A 22183-nucleotide genomic window follows, 5' to 3' on the forward strand; every position below is an offset into this window, starting at 1 on the left:
GCCATCCAGAGTCAGCATTGTCCCTTGGGAGTGCTTCCCATAAGAAGGAAAGGGGGCCTGTCTTGAGCACCATCTCCCCAGTACACCAGGCCACCGTGTGCTTGGGATCAGTCAGATTCAGAATGAGACATTTGGCCTTTGGAAATCCAGGGCTTTCTACCCTTTGGATCCCAGCTTCAGAGAGCTGGGCTGTTTTCCATCAACTTCTCTTTGCTTCAACTCTTTAGTAGCAATCTCTTGTCTTAGAGCCCGGTGTTGGGTGACACCAGAGGGGGCCCCAGCCCAGACGCACCTGGGGTTCAGGCTTCTGACTCGGGGCATCTCTCCTCCCTTCTCCCTCCCCAGCCATGCCAAGCCTCACACTCACCGTGCACCTGTCTGGCTTCAAAATCTCTCTGATCCTCCCAGCCTCGTTGAGTCCTCTCAGGTGAAAGTCATGAGCTGATCTGCCTCTTGTCAGCATCACAGTGTAGCCAGCCAGAAAAAGAAACAGGACTTTGGGGTCATTTTCCCACTTTTTGTAGAAAGTAAACAGCTCAGAGAACTGAAAGCTATGGGAGAGGTCGAGATTTAGTCAAAAAGAAGAAGAAGAAGAAAAAAAAACATGCAGACATCTCTTTGTGGCTCCCTGACTGATGGCTGTGTTCCTTTCAGTGGGGGTCAATTTGTTCTATTTCTGCATCATCGTTTACCTGTATGGGGACCTCGCCATCTACGCTGCTGCCGTGCCCTTCTCCCTCATGCAGGTGACCTGGTGAGTACCCTCCTGAGCCTCAGGTTGGCGGTAGCCAAAGGGGCTTCCTCAGCCAGTCAGGGCAGAGTGCCCAGGGGAGAAGCACCGTGGCAAGTGAGTTCATTGCATCTAGGGAATGCAGATGCCCAAGCCCTTTTCTGCACAGACCACAGCCAGCCATGCTGTATGTCCTTAGCTCATGTCACTGTCCCCTTCCCTGCCCCACTAGGTTCCCACCAAGGGCTCCTGAGTCATTGGGAAATGGTGCTGCAGGAACAAGGAGGGTGCATCCTCAGAGATGCATCCTGCAAAGTGGTTTGTGAAAAGTCTGATTGTTAGCGCTCAGGCAGCTGTGCAGGGAGGGGCTACTGTCTCCCCTAGCCCGGCTAGGCGGCCTCGCTGAGCCTGGGCCTGCTGTCATTCTCTTTATCAGCAGCGCCACTGGCAACGACTCCTGCGGTGTGGAAGCAGACACCAAATACAATGACACTGACCGGTGCTGGGGGCCCCTGCGCCGAGTGGACGCCTACCGCATCTACCTGGTGAGTGTCTGTGCCTCTGCGCCGCCTGCCCCAGCCCAGCCTGGGCAGCTGAGGGCGTTTGAAGTGCCTTTACGTCCGGGTAGAATCCTTTCCTCAGAGAGGAGGGCCTACCCTTCTCCACACTCTGGCTAAGCACCGGGGCCTTGGCCCCAGGCAGAAATGGATCGTGTCACTAAGAGTCTAGCCCCCAAGTTTCCTGGCAGCAGGCCTCAAAGTCAAGCGTGGTTTGGAGTAGGCACTCAGGTCATAGCCAGATTCAGGACCGTGACTGTTGTAAACTTAGCTCAGATTCTAGGGCCAACCTCAGCAGAGTTCTCCAAGAGTGCCACGTCTCATTTTTTCCAGAAACTTTCCATATTTTGACCTTACTCCTGGCCAGCCCAAGAGCATATGGTTCGACGCTGGGTCTGGCCGTAAATATCCTCTCCAGATAGGGAAGGGTCAGCCAAGCTCTCTTCCTATCTTCCCTCCTCTCATCCTCCCAGTGGACAAGAGAAGATGAATCTCCAGGCTCATTCTTGATTGCTTTGTGCCATTGGTGGGGGGCAGGGAGCTGAATAATATGCCAGACAGGTCCTGGATAATAAGATACAAAACCAGAGACAGTTATTTATCTCTGCCTACTTTGGGGGTGGGACTCAGAAATGTTTTTCTTTAACTGTTGCAGTATCTGTTAATATTCTCTGCTTCCTCTTGGTCCTCCTCAGCCCTGACATAAATTTAGGTGTGCTAGGTGACACACAGTTTGACACGTGGCCACTTGGCTGATTTGGAGCAGGGAGGCAGGGACCGAGAGAGAGCCAGGCTTTTCAGGGAGCTGGCCTCCCAACTTCATTATCCCTATCTGAGGAAAGGTTGCCACAGGCCCTGCAGGCTATTTGGGGCTGGATTTGTTAACCCCAAGGGGCCACTGAGTGGCTTTTCTTGCCCTCCTAGTCCCACTCTACAGCCGTGCTGCAGGAGCCCTACGGCCTGGGCTGTGGGGAGGCTGGTTTTCCTCTCTGCCTCTCTGGAGCAGTCAGCTAATGGTCGGTGTATCTTCTCCTGCACATTCATCTGTGGCTAGCAGTTTAGTAGGCTGCATCCCTGATTCCTCTGTTGCAGGTCCGGTGGGAATTTGGTAGCGGGTTAATTGTCTGGCACCCTTCTCCACCTCCCCCAGCCTTGGGGCGGGAAAAGGCACCAGCATGGCAGCCAGAGGGGTGAGCCCAGGCACTAGCAGCACAGCTGAGGCTCGTTAGCCTCTTAGCACTCAACAAACCATGATTGACAAAATTAGCCAAATTAGTAAGGGAAAGGCCCCATCTGGATCGCTAGCCGGGTAGTTGGGCAGAAGGAGGGGATGGAGGACAGGGTTTGAGTGGCTCGCACAGACAGGGTGGCATGTTCAGGGCAGGGCAGAGCAGCCACAGCAGAGCCAGTCTGGTGGGTCTTTGCTGGGGAGGCTGCTGGAATCTAAAGACCCTGCCAGGCACACTCCCCCTCCACCAGCAAAATGGATACTGAGCGCTGGGAATATTGGCTGCTGCCATTTGCCTGATATATTATTTAGAAGCGTTATTCTTGCCTTGTTAAATGGTTCCCTCACTTATTCCTATAAACCTTCCACATGATGGAAGCCTCCCTCCCCGGATCTCCATAACTCTCTGACCGAACAGAAGGAACCCTTCAGGAAAGCAGACGGGCATTAATTACTGCCTTCATCTCCCAGATACTGCACTTGTAACTCATAGAGCTAATTGTCATCAGAGCCTGCAAAAGCCACGAAAACAGGAAGCAGAGGCTGCAGAACAGGAATGGAGACCCTGGCTGCCCACGAGAGCCTTTTCTTTCTGGGCCAGTGACAGTATCCTTCCCCCATAGCCCAGTCCCCTGCTGGGGGCTTCCGTTTGCTCAGAGGCTTTTGGTTGGCATGGGCTCTTCTACCCAGTTTGGAGAAATCAAGGCACATGGGCCTTGGCGTTGTCTCAGAAGTCACTTCACAGTTTTGCATGTGGCTCCCAGGGTGTGAGGTTCTGCAGAACAGTAACTTGCTGTTCCCTTGACCCCAGAGCCTGGTGCTTTCATTGCTCTGCAGCCCCTTCCCCTCCCTCGGTGGGTTGGAAGGGGCAGAGTGACTGGAGGAAGGGGAGTTAGCAAAGATGTGGGTTTCCTCTCTCAGCACTGAGCTCTCCTGCAAGTGATGACAGCATCTTCCCCTCCCAAGTCGGGCTTGCAGGGCTTATCCCTGTGCATCTTTGTAAAGGTCAGGAGAGCTAGATTCCATCAAGTGGCCCCTTGGGCCCCGAGGAGGAGGGCTGTCCTTCCCCGCTGCCCCCTGGTCATTCTGTTTCATAAGATTGTCCATCCCTTCTGGGGATGCCACGATGCCTCTTACCACCAGCTGTTTCTGATTTTGCTCCCAGCCAGATTTCACTCAGTGTTCAGCAAGGCAGCGAGCAGGTCGGGGGAGAATTGAAAGCACCTCCCTACCCTGCACACAGATCTTGTTTGTCTCAGGTAGATGGTGCCCCTACCCAGCCTGCATTTTTTAAAGGGCCTGCTAATAATCTCTCCTTCATTGCCATTCTGCAACAGTAGTTCTGGGAGACAGAGATACAGACTTTTATATTGTGGTCTAACTTTCAGAAAGTCATCTGGAAGCGATTTCTTCTGTGTCTTCCCAGGAATGCTCCTGAGACGCACACGCACAGTGAGAATCCTTGCTGTAGTAACTGTCTCCAGGGCTGGCCTGTGTGTAGCATCATGATTACTTACAAAAAGGGAGATGCTTCTACCAGCAGCTCACAGTGGCCTCCCAAAGCCCTTGACCTTCACCAGTGGAAAATTCCAACCCCACTCCTTGTGCCTGACGACCCTTGTCCGTATCCTGTGCTTCCCGGCGCAGCTGATATGAGTCACTTTCTCCCTCTCCTTTCCTGGAGGAGCCACAGAGCAGGGTGCCGGGGAGTGGAGGTCCCCTGGGTCACTTGCTGCTTCAGTGGGCTCTCTGGGGTGTCCCAGCAGGCCACTGCAGCTGGAGCCAGCAGTGACCTCGGCCCTGTTAATTAGGGCCCATGGAGATTATCATCAGGATCTGCTATCAGCTGACCTTGGATTCTCACGCCACCCACCCACCCATCCCTCCTGCTCTTTTGAAAAACCAAATGGGAATGTGTGAGATGCTCCAGGTCTTTCAAACGGGTAACCTTGCCTCCAGGCTAGGGAACATCTCAGGATTCTTTCTGCAGTTTCTCTGGCTTTGGTAGGCAACACAGTCAGAAGTTGGCATTTCATTCCTTCCTCTACAGCATGAAGGAGCCAGGGACCCCTGGTGAGGTGATGGGATTGCGTATGAACCAGTTCCGTTTGGGACTCAGACTGTCCCAAGTGTCTGGGATGCAGGTGTGTGTCACTCTCCCCTGGGATCAAGGGCACTGCGCAGCGCCTTTGTTGCACTTCCTTATTCCTTCATCACCTCCCAGCCAATATTCCTGTCCCCTGTCTGGACCCATCCCTCCTCCTAGAGAGAGTCAGGGGGAAGCAGTGTCAGAGGGGACAGTGGGGACTCCCAAGTGCTGAAAGCCTCTGAAAGCCTCTCACCGTTAGGAAGAGCAAGTGGCATCCACCGCTCACAGGCGGACAGATGCTGCTGGTCGCAGGTGGCCCGGCAGGCCCCGGCCGAAGAGAGCCGGGAACGCAGATGGCAGAGCGGAGCTTATCCTGGCTGGAGACCCGGCCGCAAACTGCCCTGTTGAGCAGGGGGCCCTTCGTTGGCTGCCCTGGGACAGGCCAAGGTCACCCTGGCCTGCGCTCCTGCCTTGAACACAGGAGCTGTGAGATCCACCTGCAGGGCACAGGTGACTCAGGAGAGGGATACAGCCTGCAAGTGCCTGGCCAGTGCCCTGCCACCCCTTGTGACAGAGAGAGTTTTCCCAAGCTCCCTCCGGACACCCACTCGAAGAAGTGGAGGGCCAGGGGGTTTTCTGTCTGCTGGCCTCTCTTCCTAGAGGGCTGGGTCGGTCTCAGATTCAGGCTCAGGTTGACACCGGAAGGATCAAGGGTCCTTCCAGCCCTGTTTACGACAGCCCTGTTTTTTCTCGCTCTGCCAGGATTCCATCTTGGCCTCCCTCTCACATGGCAACACTGGCCTTTGTCCATTTGCAACACTTAAAATGATGTGCAGTCCCCGTTTCAAAACCAAATGGTTTCCTCCTAAAATAGTACCACTCAAGGAGAAAATATCCTTTTCATGAGAGTGCAGAGGGAGTGATGTGCCCACCTGGCAGTGCCATGCGTGCCCCACCCTCCCACGGTTTGCCTGGCATCAGTGTAACGCGTACCAGTGACATTTGACTCCCAGCCACACAGTAAAGTACACAGCGTCATCCCATTTCACAGCAGGGAAAACACTCAGAGATGGGGGCTTCCTGGGATCCTGGAGCTAAAGCAGACAGATAACAGCTCAGCTCTTTGGCCTCTCAGCTCTGTCCTGCCCTGGTGACACAGGCTTGTTCCACCTGCCCAAGACTCAGTTCCACAGGCCCTGCCTTGGGGGTGGCCCCCACTGCCATGTGCAGGCCAGGGCACGGAGTACCTGTTCTCAGCCCTGGAAGCCTGACATTTTCAGGCGGCTGGGGTGACCCGGCTGAGCGTGTTCCCTGGTGAGTGAGCACCTTTGCACGTCTGCCCATCATTGTCACCAACTTGATTGATGCCCCGTCTGCCCTGGTGCCCCTCGCTCCTAGATGGCAAGGCCAGCTTTTCTGGGCGCTCAAGTAGTGTTAGAATTAAGTGCCTCTTCCCAAGGACACTTCCTTCCCCTGCCATGGTCTCTGTTCTTCTAGCGTCAGCCACTGTGCCCTGGGGCTGTGGCATCTGCTAATAAGTGGGTCAACGCTGCCTTCACTTGAATATTTATTCTTACCAGTGCTGGGGCAGGAGGTGGCTTAGAGGCCTTCAGGACCAGTGAGGAAGGAAAATTAGTGAAGCAACAAGTTTTAGGAGCAGCAGTGACTTCACCGGACTGGGAGACTCTGGGGACACTGTGCCGCCTGCCTCCCAGACACCACTCCTGTTGCTTTCAACATGAATGGTGCCCCCAGAGCACAACTCCAGTAGAAGACAGTGAACACTGCCCCCGGGTTTGTGCAGCGTCGAGCCCGGGGTTGGAGTGAAGTGCAGTCAAACAGGAAAGGTGGCCCGGGGAGGGCCCAGCAAGAACGTGGACAGGATAAGCGAGCTGTCTCCGTGGAGGAGTCTAGTGGGTTGGCCCATCTAGAAACGGGATGCAGGACCCTCAGCCCAGAAAGCAGACAGCCTGTCAAGAGTCCCTTCCTGGGCAACGTCCACCTTCTCATCTGAGTTAGTTAGTCCTAGTTAGCCTCACACCAAACCAAGATGAGTCAGGAGGAGACTCCAGGACGCCTGGAGGAGGAAGGGTGTTGCTTCCGGGTTTGGGGACATCCAAGTGCCTCCTTAATAGGATGGTGACCATGTAGGGGCTCACTGGGGTGACCCAGGAAGCCCATCTTCTTTCCTTTCCTTTTCTTTCTTCTCCCTCCTGACGCACCTCTTGTCAGTTCCTCCTCATTCAGTTCTGGAGACTATAGAAAGGTCGGGTTCGTTTTGCCTTTCACCTTTTCCTCCCCTCTCGCCTGTGGAGAGATGCCCGTCACACCTGGTGGCACCGCAGGTGCACTGCGTGCAGTCAGTCTAACCCGTGCCCACCACCGCCGGGAGCTGGACTCAGTGAGGCTTCGAGGTGTCTTCAGCCAGCTTTGGTGTGGGGTTGTGAGCTGCTGAGATGCTTGTCCCGGGTCCTGTTTGTCCCACACATGCTGAGCCTTTGAGGTGTCTTCAGCCAGCTTTGGTGTGGGGTTGTGAGCCCCTGAGATGCGTGTCCCAGGTCCTGTTTGTCCCACACATGCTGAGCCTTCTGCAGTCATCCCGTGAGACTGGATGTCAAGGAAAAATGCGTTTCTTCCCCGCACCCCAAAAATGTGCGTGCCCGTACCCGCCACCCAAGCAGAGCTGGGAGTCTAACCTGGGTGAGCTCTAACTTCAGGCAGTGACCGTGCTCAGGCTGAAATGGTGACCTCAAAGGATTAGCTTGTCTCTTTTTCAAGGAAATCAATAATACAGGGACAGGCCTGTGTTCTTGCTTGCTTGCTTTTTTTCTTGAGGAGCTGTCTGTATATCTTAGACCAGGAACGGCTTCCTGTTCTTCCGTGTGCTTTCCATCCCCCTACCCCAGCCCTCCCTAAATGAAATTCAGGTTGCCTGTCACTCACTCCCACACTGCAGCTTGTCTCTCTAACTCCTAGCCAGGGACAGCGTGAACCCCCACCACCCCACCCATTCCTCCGCCACTGCTCCTCCTGTCTGAGCGTGGCCCCCGTCCCTCCTTTCTGCCCCGAGTTGCTCCAGCCTGTGCCTTCACCTTGCTGAGGACACCTGGGTGATGCCTCCCTGAGTCACCCTGTGACTGCCTCCTCCACCCTCACCCCCAGTGCCCATGCTTTCTCCTCCTGCTTAGGGAGAGGGTTGCTGTTTTTGTTTTTAATGTCACTCTCAGGGATGTGGGTTCGGTTGACTGGCATTATGCCCACTATCCATCACGCCCCACGACCTGTCCCCACCTTGGCCAATACCTATGCGCCAGTTGAGAGGACGATGCCTAGTCCGCCATGCCACCGCCTCCATGGTCTCAGTACAGGTGCCAGACTGGGGGACTCGGGGTCACAAAGCAGCAGACAGTGGCTTCTTCTCCCTACCACTCCCTTCCCCAGCTCGGAAGCTGCTCATGGGCCTCTGTCGAGGTCCTGAGGGGTGACAGGATCTTATGTTCTTGCTTCTGAGCTGGTGACCGACATAGCCCGTTTCACAGCATGACAGTTGGGTGTCTCTGGCCCTGGTAGAATGTGCAGGTTGGGTATCCCTTCCCCAAAATATTTGGGACCAGAAGTGTTTCTGATTTCAGATTTTCTTCAGATTTTAGAATATCTGCATTATACTTACGGTAGAGCATCTCAAATCCAAAAATCCAAAATGTTCCAATGAGCATTTCCTTTGAGGATCGTGTCAGTGCTCAAAAAGTTTCAGATTTTGGAGCATTTCAGATGTTGGATTTTTGGATTTGGGGTGCTTAGCCTAAACCATATTTCTTTACCCCATCTCCATTGTCTGTAAAATAATGAGTATAGCCTTGCAAAGACCACCTGCCCACAGCAAGCCAGTTTTACTCCCAGGCACATGGGAAAACGGCAGTGTGACTTACCTGGTTGCTCATCCCTCACCCCACCCCCATTCACCAATTCACCCAGGAAGTGAATGGAGATGGGAAATGATCTGTTGCCATGACTTTGACCCCCACACACCCAGCATTCTTAACTCCTAGGAACCCCATTAGATGAAAATCCAAAGGTATAAAATAAATTGGGAAGGTAGTTACTTGTTACAAAGTGATTCCTTACTTTAAAGAAGGGTTTGCTTCAGATTTCTCTTAAGTACTTAGTTTCCCTAGTGCATTTAAAATGTTGTTCTGTGAAAATTAAGCATTTATAAAAGAACTTTAGGAGCCCTTCTCTTGTGTAAAGGGAGGTATCCGTGTATCATATGCAAAGGTGCCAAACCCCAAAGCCCAGCTGCTGTTGCTGGAGAAACAGGCAGACAGGGCTTGGGGTGGACGTCATAGGCAGCCCACCGGAAAGAAATAACCAGCGATTCCCCTTCCCCTCTCCCCATCCACATCCCTGAGCTGGGAGAGCTCCGCAGAGCTTGGTAAGTATATACCCGAGCCCCACACCTGTGCACAGGCCAATTTGGTTGGGAAGCTTCCAGGTAGGGCTCCGTGGGGGAGAATCCATCCCTGCTGGGGACCTTCTGCGCTGAGCTTTTTCAGGACTGTTTTCGCAGGTCTCATACTGACCCCAGTCAGAGCCTGAGCTCGAGGCTTAAGCCCTCCTTGTTTATGAGTGGTGCAGTCAGGGATAAAAACCCGGTGTGCCTCACTTCCCAAGCCACCTGGGCTGATCCTGGCCGCTGACCCGTGCGTGCATATGCATTTCCAGTCATTCCCCTTGAGAAGCCAAGCCCCGGGCAGACTCCCAAAGCTCAACAGCCCAGTCCATCCCACACTCTGCACCCCGCTGCTTCCAGAACTCCCATTTCTGGGCAAAGAACTAAAAATAGTTTTCTTATATTTGTTAAGGGTACATCCCAGTTGTTGATTTCAGATCTCTCCCTGCCACCTTTTTTATTTTTTTATTTTTTTCTTCATTTCACAAAATAAAAGTGCCAAAAAACTCCATAGTCTGTGGAATCTAGCAACCTCCCAGTAATTTGAGAGTAACATGGAATGTTCTTCAATATTTTGTGCTAACTAAAATGAAAACTGTATATGCCAAACTGTTTTTCTTCTGCTCCGTGTCTGGCTGCTCCTTTTATCCTGTAGATCAGTCTGTGGCATTTGTGGTGGCCCTGCCAAGTTTTGTGAGGCTGTGCTATTCCCTGAACGATGCTTGCTCTGTTACAGGGTATGTATCATAAGCAGAGCCTGATGTCTTTCTAAATAGCGCCCCAGGGCCCTAGCAGTAATTGTTTAATTAAATAAAGCACTCACTCAAAAGTAATAGCTGTGATCCTCCGTGTGGCCGGTGTCCCAGCCAGCGGTGCTGGCCCTGCACACTGGCTCAAAAGCAGCACCTGTGTGCAGAGAAGAAATAGCTGAGTGCACACTCTGCAGTGCACCCTGGCCCTGAGGAGAGGAGCCACAGAACCCCAGAGGGTTTACAGCCGGCAGAGAGGTGCGAGGGACTTGGCTATGACGGCCCTTACACAGAGCTGAACGATTAGGGTGCGCATTAATGATGATATCGGATGAATTAGCGTGAGCCCGGATGTCTTGTGGATTCGCTGACAGTGGACCAAGGAATGTTTTCATAAGCCTCAGTCACAAAAGGAGGCGCTGGGGGTGTGGCAGCAGATACCCCGTGTGAGTACGATTGTAGAAGGGTCTTGAGCCGCCGCAGGGCATGCGTAGTTTGGCAGTGGCAAGAACTTCCTTCAACCATGGATTGAGACATTTTCTGAACACCTTGATGGGAAGAGAATGCAGGGACTGGTGTTGGGTGTTGGGCGCTGGCTGAGGCCGGGAGGCCCCTGCGGTCTGTGATGTCCAAGCAGTTCTGGTGCCTTCTCCTGCACTACTTCAGGGAGGCCGTGCTTCACCTGAGAGGCAGGCGAACAGTCTCTGGGAACACTTCCCAGCTGGTCCCCTTCCCCTGGATCAGGAAAGTGTTTCCCAAGGTCTGGTTGCCTGACCACTGGCACAAGAATGCCTTCAGGCTCTTAATAAAAATGTAGATTCTTGGGTCCTGTGCCAGGCCTGACGCAGTATTTTCGAAGGCCACAGGGCCCAGGAATCTGCATTTCCAACCAGTTCTGAGGAGAATTCTGTGTGCTCTTCCCTTTGAGAAATCCTGTTGGCGCAGACCTCTTGAGGTGGTAAAAGTTCTCCCGGGGAGAGGCCCACTCTGATCTTCCTTCAAGAACTGCTTCACACAGCACCATGGTGGAGGCAGCTGTCAGGGGCTTCCCGTGCCTGCCTCTTGCAGGGAAGGGAGAGGGGCTGGGCCATCCACAGGTGCTGCCACATCCTGGAGTCCACACCTAAGGCGCTGCCAGAGAGAAGAGGGGCTCTGCGTGCCCACTGGCTGGGGGCTGCTTTGTCACCTGTGGCTGACCGGTACCTCCCATGTCCCTAGCGGGTGGTGCTCTAGGCTTCCCCTGTAGCTTCCTCTGAAGCTGCTGGTTGGGGGCTCTAGACCCCACAGCGTGCCAGGTCCCCGGAGAGGGCATCTCACTCTGACCCCCGACTAGAGAGGAAGCTGGGGGTTTGCTGATGTGACTGCTCAAACCCGCTTCAACAGAGCTCATTAATCAGCCAGCTTGATATGCCATCTCCCCTCTGTCCCGCCTCCAAGGTTACTCAGTTCCTGGTCTATTTCGAGGCCAGACGTCAGCAGAAAAGGGGTGGAGCCAGCTGGGCCTGTGCTGCCCTCTCTGCAGGGCACCCGTGTTCTGGGCACCTGACTTCCTTCCCTCCCTCGCTTCCTCCAGCTCCTGCTGGAGCGTTCCCACTGCCATTGCTCTTCCTGCACCGAGAGCATGGACCGAGGAAGGGAAGATGCCGAGAGCATCTCAAGTGATCACCTGGCACCTCTCCTTGAGTGACGCACAAGCTCCGGGCAACAGAGGGTGACGGCACTGCCTCCTCCTGTTCCTAGGGCAGGGCAGGGGATTGACAGCAAGACTCTGGGCACCAAAAGCCATCAGATGCCAGCTGGTTACTGGAGACGCAAGCAGCCTCACAGGTTCCGAGGCCCATGGGCACACTCGTCGCCACCAATGAATGTTCCAAGCAATTCAATTCCTGGCAGAATCAGGTGGTTGGAGGTGTGGGTGTTTTTTCCCAAGGGAGCTGAGGGGCTAGATTGATGGCCCGGAGGGTCCCCCATCCTCTGTCACTTGCGACACGCCCACCTGTTCCTCTCACGCTCTCTTGTTCTTAGGACCTGTGAGGACCAAGTTGATCCCTAGCCTGGCCCCAACAGTGGTAGCCCAGCCCTCAGCAGTTATGTGGCCAAGCAAGACATGCCCCAGCCTTCTGACTGGCATAAGATAGTGGTATACTGTGACCCCGGCTAACCCAGGCCCAGCCTCTCCAGGCACAGCCGTCGGGGAGAATAATGCCGTGCACCCATCCCCTCCCTCTTCCTTGACATCCAGCATAAATACTAAAAGAGCTGTGTTTTTTTTTTGTTGTTTGTTGTTGTTTTTTTTTTTTGAGACAGTCTTGCTCTGTCACCCAGGCTGGAGTGCAGTGGCGCAATCTCGGCTCACTGCAAGCTCCGCCTCCCGGGTTCACACCATTCTCCTGCCTCAGCCTCTCCGAGTAGCTGGGACTACAGGCGCCCGCCACCATGCCCGGATAATTTTTTGTATTTTTAGTAGAGACGGGGTTTCACCGTGGTCTCAATCTCCTGACCTCATGATCCGCCCGCCTCGGCCTCCCAAAGTGCTGGGATTACAAGCGTGAGCCACCGCGCCCGGCCTAAAAGAGCTGTTTTTGTAGAGAGATCTCAAAAGCTAAAACATGAGAGCCAGTAAGCCATGCCCGTAGTGCCTGGAGGAGTTTTGGTCCTTGCATCTGTTAACTCAGCCGAGGAGAGCCCGGAAGAGAGGTTGTCATGCTCTAGAAGAGCCCTGCCTTTCCTCACAGTCCCCATTTTCTTCCTGCCATGGGGAAGAAAGGCTTCTCTAGAGCCTGCCCTAGAAAGTGGGCATCTCTCGCTCTGTCTCCCATCAGGTTCCCTGGGAGGGCCTAGGATGGCCTTTTCCCTCCTCTGTCCCAATAGGATGGGAATGAACTTCCCTGATCTCCCCCACCCCTGTCTATACTCCTAGTTCAAAGGATCAAAGTCCCTTTTAAAAACCTCATCACGTTAGGAGGAGTGTCCCGCCCCAGGGCTCATGACGAGGGACAGCCTGTCACAGCCTCCTCCCTGGCGTGCAGACCCAGCGCCTCACAGCAGAACTGCCCCAGGGTCATGAAGGTTTTCTGTGTCAACCCTGATTTTAGGTCAGTCTGATTGCCATCTCCCTGCTTAAAACCCCATAGAAGCTCTTCTCCAGAAAGCAAAGTCTAAACTCCCTCACGTGGCATGGTCTGCCCCAGTCTCCTGGAGCCTTCTCTCTCCACCAGACACCCCCCCGCCCCGCCGACAGTGTCGTCCCCAGACGTCGAGTGTTTTCACTACCTGGCCCACCACGTGCCTGTGCCTTGCTTTGGAGTCAGCGGAGCATTCCCCTAGTCCACACTGAGCTCAGGGCCCCTCTTCCCCCACCCCCTGCCATGGCGTTAATTGGGCTTTTATGATTATTCCGTTCCTTGGCCTCATTGTGAGCTCCTCCAGGGCACGGGCTGCGTCTGGTTCACCTTTCCGTCTAGAGCCAGCATGACCCATCGCAGTGCGGTTGCTCCCTGAAGGCTGGAATGAGGGAAACTGCTTACAGGTGGACGCCACTGCTGGGCCTGTGGCGGGGCTTTGGCACACAACCCTCCCCTGGGCCTTGGCCTGCTGATGGCCAGAGTCCACCACAGCTAGTGGCTGCTGCTCCAGCGAGACAGACTCCATGCACAGCCAACCCCTCCTTTCCCAGTGGGTGGGTCATCTGGTCCTCGCTGCCAGGACAAGCTTCCCCTCCGCAAGTGCCAGGGCACCTCTGTCTTTGAGGGGCAGAAGTAGAAGGGAGCTGCTGGAATCCGTCCACTGCTGTGAAGTCACAGACGGCTCGTCACCCGTCTCTTTCTCCACCACCACCAATTCGCATCTGAAATTCGGACAGTGATGGATTAGAGTAGGCGCCAGCTCCAGAGACAGGTCTGTTCCTCACGTCCCACAGCTTTGCGCACACATGCCCTCTGCCCACCCCAGCTCCTCACGTAACATCTGTAAAGCTCTCGTAGGTCAAGGTCAGAACCCATGGTCTTTTCACCTGGACATGCGGGTGCTAGATTCCATGGTCCTCCGTCAGGCTTGTGAGGAGCCGGGCTGGCTCTGATATAAACCCTGATGGCTCATAATCATTAGGCAAATGACTGTGTGGGTTTTCCACAGTATTTATCTTCCCCTTCCCCCTAAACCACAAGGGTTGCAGCTCTGGCATCAAATACTTGGAACTCTGCCCACCATCAGGTACCATCTGGCTTTTCAGCCAAGAAAGAGCCCACACAGGCAGGCAGCTTGTCCTCCAGTGAGAGGCCAGGCCAAGGCCACTGGGCCAGCCCAATCCTCCTGCCCTGAAGGCTCCAGCCTTGAGGGGACCACAGAGTGGATGGCAGAGGAGACAGCCCTTCCATCAGGGTGTAAGCAAAGGAGGCAATTGAGTGCTCTAAAGAGGCACTGGGCGCTCTCAAGAGGGACTGGGCTTTGACTGAAGATGACCTGTTTCGAATCCCTACCACATCTAAGTAGTGTGAGGTTTGGGACAAATGAATCTCTCAACCTGTTTTCTACCAAGTGGAGACAGTCACCAAGGCGCAGGTCACTGCAGGGAGGAGCTCTCCTTGGAAGATGCCGTCCTGTCTGGACACTCTGGTCGTGCCTGGCAGTGCCAGTCCACTTGCTGGTTCTGAGCCTCATCTTCCCTGCCCCGGGGCAGAGCCTTCTCTGGAATGACAGACATCAGTCTCAGGTGTCTTGGGAAGCTTGGAGAGCTTGGGAAGGGCTCCAGGTAGAGAAGGGTGTCATGTTCAGGGGCTGAGCTCTTGCCACCAGCATCCCCTCAGTGTGAGCCTAATACCAGCTCCCAGTTAGAAGCTTGGAGACAACAGGCGGGGTATTGCCAGGTGTGTGGAGTCATCCTGGTTCCAAAGGTGGGTGGAGGTCACTGCCTGGGGGCCACAGCATGTGTTCTGGGCAGACATAGGCTCCCTCCTGCAGCGGCCACAGTGCGTGGACAGTTTCCTGGCAGGTCACAGCCAGGCTGCCCATCCAGTGCTGCAGGAGCCCCCAGTGGGTCATGGCACTAGGCTCCCTCCCAGGTGGCGCCTTCCCCCACATGCCTCCCACACACGGGCTCCTATGAGCCACACTCTGCCTGATAGGAAGTTTCCTGATGTTCCTTTTTCACCATCAAGGGGTTAGGGAGAAGATGCTCATTTTGTTGCCTCCCGGAGCTCCAGTAAAGATAGGTTACAAACCTCAGGTCCCTAACTAAGAAATTGAGCATGTCATTTACGTAGGGGTACGGGGTGTTCAGAGGAGGTGGTTCAGAAAAGGAAGTTATGTGGGTTTTTCTTGGCTCTGTTTCCACTGGCTTTGAAAAGGGGGAAGCAGAGGTTTGAGGAAGGGACCTGGGGAGGTTTTCTGCTGTCAAACATTCAAAGACAGCCCTTCAGCCAGTGTACGGGGAGTAACAGCAAACCCAAGAACCGCCTTCTAGATGCCTCTGGTTGTCTCCTCGCTGACAGGGCTGAGCCTCAGAGCAGCCTCCCCCAGGCTCCTCAGGAGTTGTGAGCGGTGCTACAGTGGCTCCGGACTGTCCCTCCCGTGCTGTCCAGCTCTGCCTGTCTTTCTCAGAGCCAGCACAGGGGAGTCTAGGGAGCTCTCATCCCATGCAGTCTGCATCACAGCTGCCATGGGATGGCCAGACTCCTGGAGCGGGTGCTGCTTCAGTTCTGTGCAGGAAGCTCTCACGCATCCCCCTTCATGCCTCCTCCTTCCCAGCCACAGGCTAATGTTGCATCCTGGGAGGTGGTATTCTGGACCTGCAATAGCTCGGGCAGGCCGTGCACCAGGGCTACTTGAGAGCCCTGGCCTCCCAGGTCCAAGGGGGCAACGTTGCATAAAAGAGAGCATCCATCTACCTTTCCCCTGGTTTCTTTCTCCCTGAAATCATTCTTCCAGGTTCCCCAGCATCAGAGTCGAATAACATTTTCACAAGTATCTGAGCAGAGGTAGCGCAGGTGCCCCACTGTTGGCCAGTCTGTACCTGTACCAAGAAAGTGCCCAGAGTTCATCCTTATCTCCGCTAGCCGGGCAGAGGGATGGGTCTTTCCTCCCGACCAGCCCCTGGTTGCTGAGCTCCTGCTGCATGGATTTGGTTTCTTTCCTCTGCTTTGTAGCTTGGTGGCCGCTTTAGAACACGCTGCTGGGACCTTCACTTTTGGCTCATGATTGCCTCTGCCTGGAGGCTCAGTGTCCTCCTGTCTTTGAGAAGAGCTGAAGATCTTCCGTCTCTCCACTCACTCATTCAGAACGAGGCTGCCAGCTTGGCGGGAGCAGCCGTGGTTTTTTACTGAAGAACATGGTGACCCAGTGACAAGGTGCATAGAGCTGGCCTCTAATGCACAAGGGGCACCCACTTCTTTAGAGTCATCTAGGCATCAGCCATCAGTTCTGTCTTCGGTCATCACCTGAATCTTTCAAACTTGGAGTCTATTCAGCAGGCATCTCCCAAGGACCTTCTAGTTGAGGGGTTTGGGAAGATCAGGGGGAGCCAGGAACAATGGGCCACGGTAACTTGTTCAAACAGTGCCTTATGGCAGGTGTTGGGCTGACACTAATCACTGCTGCAGAGGGGGACGTGCACTGAGGGAGGCAGCCAGCCTCCCCCTGTCCTCATCACTCACTCTGCACCAGGTACACAGTATTTGAGAATTGGCGGGGGCAAGATCGGCACTGTCCGTCATGCTTGGGTTGGTGTCTAGAACCCGACAGCCTGTCCTGGCACAAATGCCATCCCCTCCCAGTCTCTGGGTCAGCCCATTCCTGGGCTGGTCTTCAGGAGGGGCACTGCTCACCCTCTGCCCTGTTGAGAACATTTTAGGAAGCTCATCCTTACATAGTGCCTTGTGTAAGCGCGATCACCCGCAGAATTCGGACGACCTCCTCTAGATGGCATGGTGCCTCTCATCACAGAGTTTTGGCAAACAAGCTGTGACAGCGGTTCGTGGGATTGGGCGCACACAGGCTGCCGACATGGTTTCTGACACGGTTCCTGCTCTCTTTCTCTGGCAGATGTCTTCTGCATGGTGAATGATCCTTTGTGTTTGGTCGGGAAGAACTTGGACTGTCCTAAAGAGCATTTGTACTGTAGTTGAACTTGGGTGGAGGTCATGGGAGTCAAATAAGAATAGTACTGGGGCTGGGCACTGTGGCTTATGCCTGGAATCCTAGCACTTTGGGAGGCCAAGGAAGGCAGATTGCTCGAGCTCAGGAGTTTGAAACCAGCCTGGGCACTATGGTGAGACCCCGTCTCTACAAAAAATACGAAAATTAGCCAGGCGTGGTGGCACACGCCTGTAGACTCAGCTATTCAAGAGGCTGAGGTGAGAGGATTGCTTGAGCCTGGGAGGTCAAGGCTGCAGTGAGTCATGATCATGCCACTGCACTCCAGCCTGGGCAACAGAGCGAGACCTTGTCTCAAAAAACCAAAAAAAAAAAAAAAAAAACACACACACACATTTGGACCATAGTTGAACTTGGGTGGACCTCATGGAAGTCAAATAAGAATAGTAGAATAGTATTGGGGACCAGGCATGGTGGCTCAGGCCTATAATCCCAGCATTTTGGGAGGCCAAGGCAGGCAGATCACTTGAGGTTGGGAGTTCATGACCAGCCTGGCCAACATGGTGAAATGTCATCTCTACTAAAAATACAAAAATTAGCAAAGCGTGGTGGCACACGCCTGTAGCCCCAGCTACCTGGGAGGCTGAGGCAGGACAATTGCTTGAGCCTGGGAGGTGGAGGTTGCCGCAAGCCAAGATCACACCTCTGCACTTCAGCCTGGGCGGCAGAGTGAGACTATCTCAAAAAAAGAAAAAAAAAAGAATAGTATTGGGGCTAGGCATGGTGGCTCATGTCTGTCATCCTAGCACTTTGGGAGGCCAAGGCAGGAGGATCACTTGAGGCCAGGAGTTTGAGACCAGCCTGGGCAATATGGTGAGACCCCATCTCTGCAAAAAAAAAAAAAAAAAAAAAAAAAAAATTAATTAGCAGAATGTGGTGGCATGCATCTGTAGTCCTAGCTACTCAGGAGGCTTAGGCGAGCAAATCGCTTGAGCCTAGGAGTTTGGGGCTGCAGTGAGCTATGATCGCACCACTGCACTCCAGCCTGGGTGACAGTGCCTCAAAAAAAAAAAAATAGTATTGACTTAACATTCTTTGGATGGAGCTCCTTGCTTGGCTTCAGGAGTGCTGCGTTCCCCCACCGAGATATTTGGATGGGAATGATGACTTGGTGTGTGCTGACACGGGGTCAGGAAGCCGCACTCGTATCTGTTGAGTGTCTTCTGTGCACACACAGCATGCTTTGAGGGGTTCAGGAACTTGAAAGCTCTCGCAGTTAGAAGGGACATCAGGATGCAAATCCTGCCCTAGCCACGTGACCCTGAAGCCTGTGGTCCTTCCGCTGACCCACACTGCCTCAGAACTCACCTTCCTGTGGGTGAATCCCCAGATACTGTAATTCAAGTTGAGAAAGTAAAAACTTCCAAACCAAAACGTTCACAGCCACTTGAGAAATAAAAATAGAATCCTTGAACGTTTCTTCACTACACTTCAAGGACGTGTTGAAAGTTCACTTCCCATTTAGGGACGGGTTCATGCTGAGTTGCCATTAACCCCAATTAACTCTTAACCCCTTGTGCCCACCAAGAGCAACCCTGGAGTCTGGGGGATCCTTTCTTTTATCGCTTGAAATAACCTCCAGGATCAGGGAGCTCAGCTGTGCGATTTATGCACTTTACCTCTGTCCAGATGAGCCCCCCTGCACCCTCCTCACTCCAAGCCCGAGTGCTCCGTGGTCAGCCCCCACAGGTCTCTGTGCGTTTAAGGTAGCCCTGTTCAGCCTTTCAAGGCTTGCTGCTGTACGAGAAGTGCCTCTGTCACCCCTGCTACCTTAACAGAGAAATCCCCATCAGCCCCCAGCCCTGGAGTGAGAAGGCTCGGGGTGGACCTGCTGGCCTCCTGTGTTGAAACTCCAGGAGCTGACAGCTGGAGTGAAGAGAAGGCTGCTGGTGCCTGAATTCTTGGCTCTAGAAACTCCATCTCACTACACCGTGGAAGCCAAAACCAAAAAAAGCCTCATATTTTTAGAGGGAAAGAAATAAGCACGCACTTAGAGAACTGCCCACATAGTAACCAACCAGTCCGCTGCCTCAGTAGCGTTCATGGGAGCCAGCGGTCACAGTGTCACTCCCCTGCCCCGCCCCACTTTGGTTCCAAGCCTTCTTGCCACTCCAGGATGAGAACAAAAGCATCGCCTGTGTGCTTCCCTGGTCACTGCTGGCTGCTTCGGCCACTGGCATTTGTCTCCAGGGGCCACTGCCCGCTTTTAAAGTCTCAGGAGGCAGGGCTGGGAGGGACCCTCCCCTGGGCATCAACAGTCAGCTGATGGCTGCCCTTCCAAGTGTTTTCTCTGTCACTTGGTGCAGAGGGTAATTGTGTGTCACTGTTTGTCCCATGGGTTAGTTTTGGCGTGGAGTTGCTCAGAAAGTTCTTAGGACATTTGTCCTTTGTTGCAGCCCTCACTTCAGCCCCTCATTCTCCTGTCTCCCCTTTCTTGTGGGTTTTTTTGTTTTGTTTTGTTTTGTTTTGTTTTTTGAGACAGGGTCTCGCTCTGTCACCCAGGCTGGAATGCAATGGCGCGATCTCAGCTTACCACAACCTCACTACAACCTCTGCCTCCCGGTTCAAGCCATTCTCCTGCCTCAGCCTCCTGAGTAGCTGGGATTACAGGCACCTGCCATCACGCCTGGCTAATTTGTGTATTTTTAGTAGAGATGGCGTTTTGCCATGTTGGCCAGGCTGGTCTTGAACTCTTGACCTCAGGTTATCTGCCCACCTTCGCCTCCCAAAGTGCTGGGATTACAGGTGTGAGCCACCATGCCCGGCCTCCTGTCTCCCCTTTCTACCAGGAAAGTAGCCCCTCTGTCTTCCTTCTCCTTTTTTGAGGGAACTGAGATGGAACTATGAGTGTTGTTGAATTTAATCAAAGTCTAAGTTCCAGTTGGAAGCTGCAGTCTGCTCTGTCTCCTTCCAGCCACAGGGAAGATGATGACCAGCAGCACTTAGGGTTTTAGTTTTGCCTTGTAAGCATTTTGGTTGGTGGCGGTGGATGACTATTAGGGACACTGACTCCACTGTCTCCAGAAAGTAAGGATGAAAAGGATCACTCCTTTGAAGAATTTGAGCTTCTTCACTTTAGGTGAAGATGTATTCTAAGACACCACCCCTCTGGGAGCCAAGCAGACTGAGAGTGGTCACAGTTCACCAGGGTCTGATCCCCTTCCTTGTGAGGATCTTGGAGATGCTGGTGATGGTGGGGAGCTGGGCACCCCAGGCCCCCTTCCTGTGGGGATCTTGGAGATTGCTGGTGATGGGGGGGAGTCGGGCACCCCAGGCCATTCCTGGGTGTACTCTCTCCTTTATGGAGGGATGAATATCATTCTCCCTGAAGCCAGTGGGTAAACTCAGAGCCATGCTGTTTTGATTTGATGTGTGTTTCCTAAAATGATAACCTGTCGATTACTCAGCTGCATTGGGAAGAGTTATTCCCTATGTGGTGTTTTAAGGCAGAGCAGGTGACTCTTGCCCACGTGCTGCTGGCTTTGCCAGGTCAGGCACTGCCCCCCGCAGGAGGCATGGAAAACATGTACAAGGCAGGTTGGCAAGACTGGGGCTGCCCCTTCACCCACTCTAACAGGCACTCCCCCCACCCCAAGCGCAGTACATCCTACAAAGCTCTCGTGAGCATCCCACGTTTGAGAGCCTTCCTAGTTGCTGCGACAAACGAGGATGCAGTCCTTGCCCTCAAAGGGGTTACACTCTGCCAGGCACACAAAATCAACCCAAGAGAAAGCAGCGGTTCAGAGCCTACTGGAGTGAAGTCAGGTGGTATCAACTGTGTGTTGGTAATTCAGTCAAGAGCCCCCAGGGAGGATTAAAATAACTTGCAGAGGAGATTGGCACTTGAGCAGGGCTCAGAAGGTCACAGGGGAAGATTCTTTGCCAGCAAGAGGGTGAAGGCATGAGGTTGAAAATTTGGGGATGGGGTGTCAGAGAGGGGGACCTTCCCTTCTCCCTCTGCCGCTTTCTGGCTGTGTCACTGAACCTCTCCAGCCCCCCAGTTTCCTTATCAGTAAAATGAAAGCATCCTTACCTGCACCAGTGACCTTGCAGCGGGCCATGAGCATGAAATTAAACCGTGTGCGTTAGCACTTGGCAGAGCGTGGAGGGGCTGCAGCTTGGGCAGCGATGTTATCATAGGGCAGCTTTGATAGCACAGGGCAGGGCCGATCAAAGAACCAGTGGCTGGGAAGATGCAGCCTTGGGATTGGCTGTGACAGATCTGCAGGCAGAGGTTGGGACCTGGAGACTGTACCACATGTTAAACAGGGTGTTTAATTTGAGATTGGCACCAAGTTTAAAATTTCTTTTTGTTTCTCTGACCAGCTAAACAGGCAGAGAAATTTGGGGATGGGGAGATAGTATCTACCCGCTTTACTTTTGTGCTCTGATGTTGACACCCTCACTCACACGCTCCTGTGTGGTGCAGTTAAACTAAGGACATAACACGTTGCCAGTCCTGGGCTCCTTTTGTACATGACACAGAAGCGCGCTGAGTTGGAGCCTTTCTTCTGTAAGTGCCGTGTGCTGTAGGGTTAGAATTGGAGAGGAGGGAGGCAGGTGGTGGACACGGCTCAGCCTCAGCAGGTGTGAGTTGAGCGTTCTTGGTTTAAAGATCCATTCTCAGAAGTAGCACAGCATTTGTTTCTCCCATTCCATGGCTGGCCAGCTGACTCTCAGTCTGTTCCAAACCACTCCAAGAGGAAAGTGGAGGCTCCAGTTAGTGACTGAGCCTTTGGTACCCAGATGCCAGGCTGCTCAAGCAAGCACAAGTGTCGGTACTTCCGGGTCCTCAGCAAGGCCATGTCCTGTCCAGGAAATCTCCAGGCACAGCACACAACAGGCCCCCGTGAGGCTGCAGGGTCCCTTCCCCACATCTTTGAGTCACTGATTCTGAAGAGTAGATTTCCTTCCTATCCAGAGGACAGAAGGCTGGGTTTGAGATTAGGCGCTTTCTTTACTCCCTGCTGTGGTGGCATCTGGAGAAACGGCTCCTCCCTGTCAGCCCCATCCTTAATGTGTGTGTAGGACTGGGCTCTGTCCTGTTGGGGGCACTATTGGGAGCCTTGCCTTGCAAGAGGGCACTTCTGGCCTGGGAGAAACACACTTCTGTGGTTTGAAGCCCCCCAGTTTGTGGTCATCTGTGTTAGCAGCCCCAGGAACCTAATGTAGAGAGCAAGGAAGGAGTCAGAGATTGCTGGAAGTCTGCAGCCTGGGCAACTGGAGGTGGG

General features: G+C 53.7%; 1 protein-coding gene across 3 annotated transcripts in view; it reads left to right on the forward strand.

Moving 5' to 3' along the window:
- The window catches only part of TMEM104 (transmembrane protein 104), a 65989-nt gene that overhangs the window by 18225 nt on the left and 25581 nt on the right, over nt 1-22183 (forward strand). For 2 of the 3 annotated variants that reach the window (XM_032177537.2, XM_032177538.2), the window contains exons 7-8: nt 655-754; nt 1167-1275. In XM_032177537.2, the coding sequence (XP_032033428.1) occupies nt 655-754; nt 1167-1275 (209 nt within the window). The remainder of the gene's footprint in view (nt 1-654; nt 755-1166; nt 1276-22183) is intronic. The other variant, XM_058428478.1, reaches the window with a different exon arrangement.

This window comes from Hylobates moloch, unplaced genomic scaffold (genome assembly GCF_009828535.3).
Source record: "Hylobates moloch isolate HMO894 unplaced genomic scaffold, HMol_V3 SCAFFOLD_15, whole genome shotgun sequence".
NCBI lineage: Eukaryota > Metazoa > Chordata > Mammalia > Primates > Hylobatidae > Hylobates > Hylobates moloch.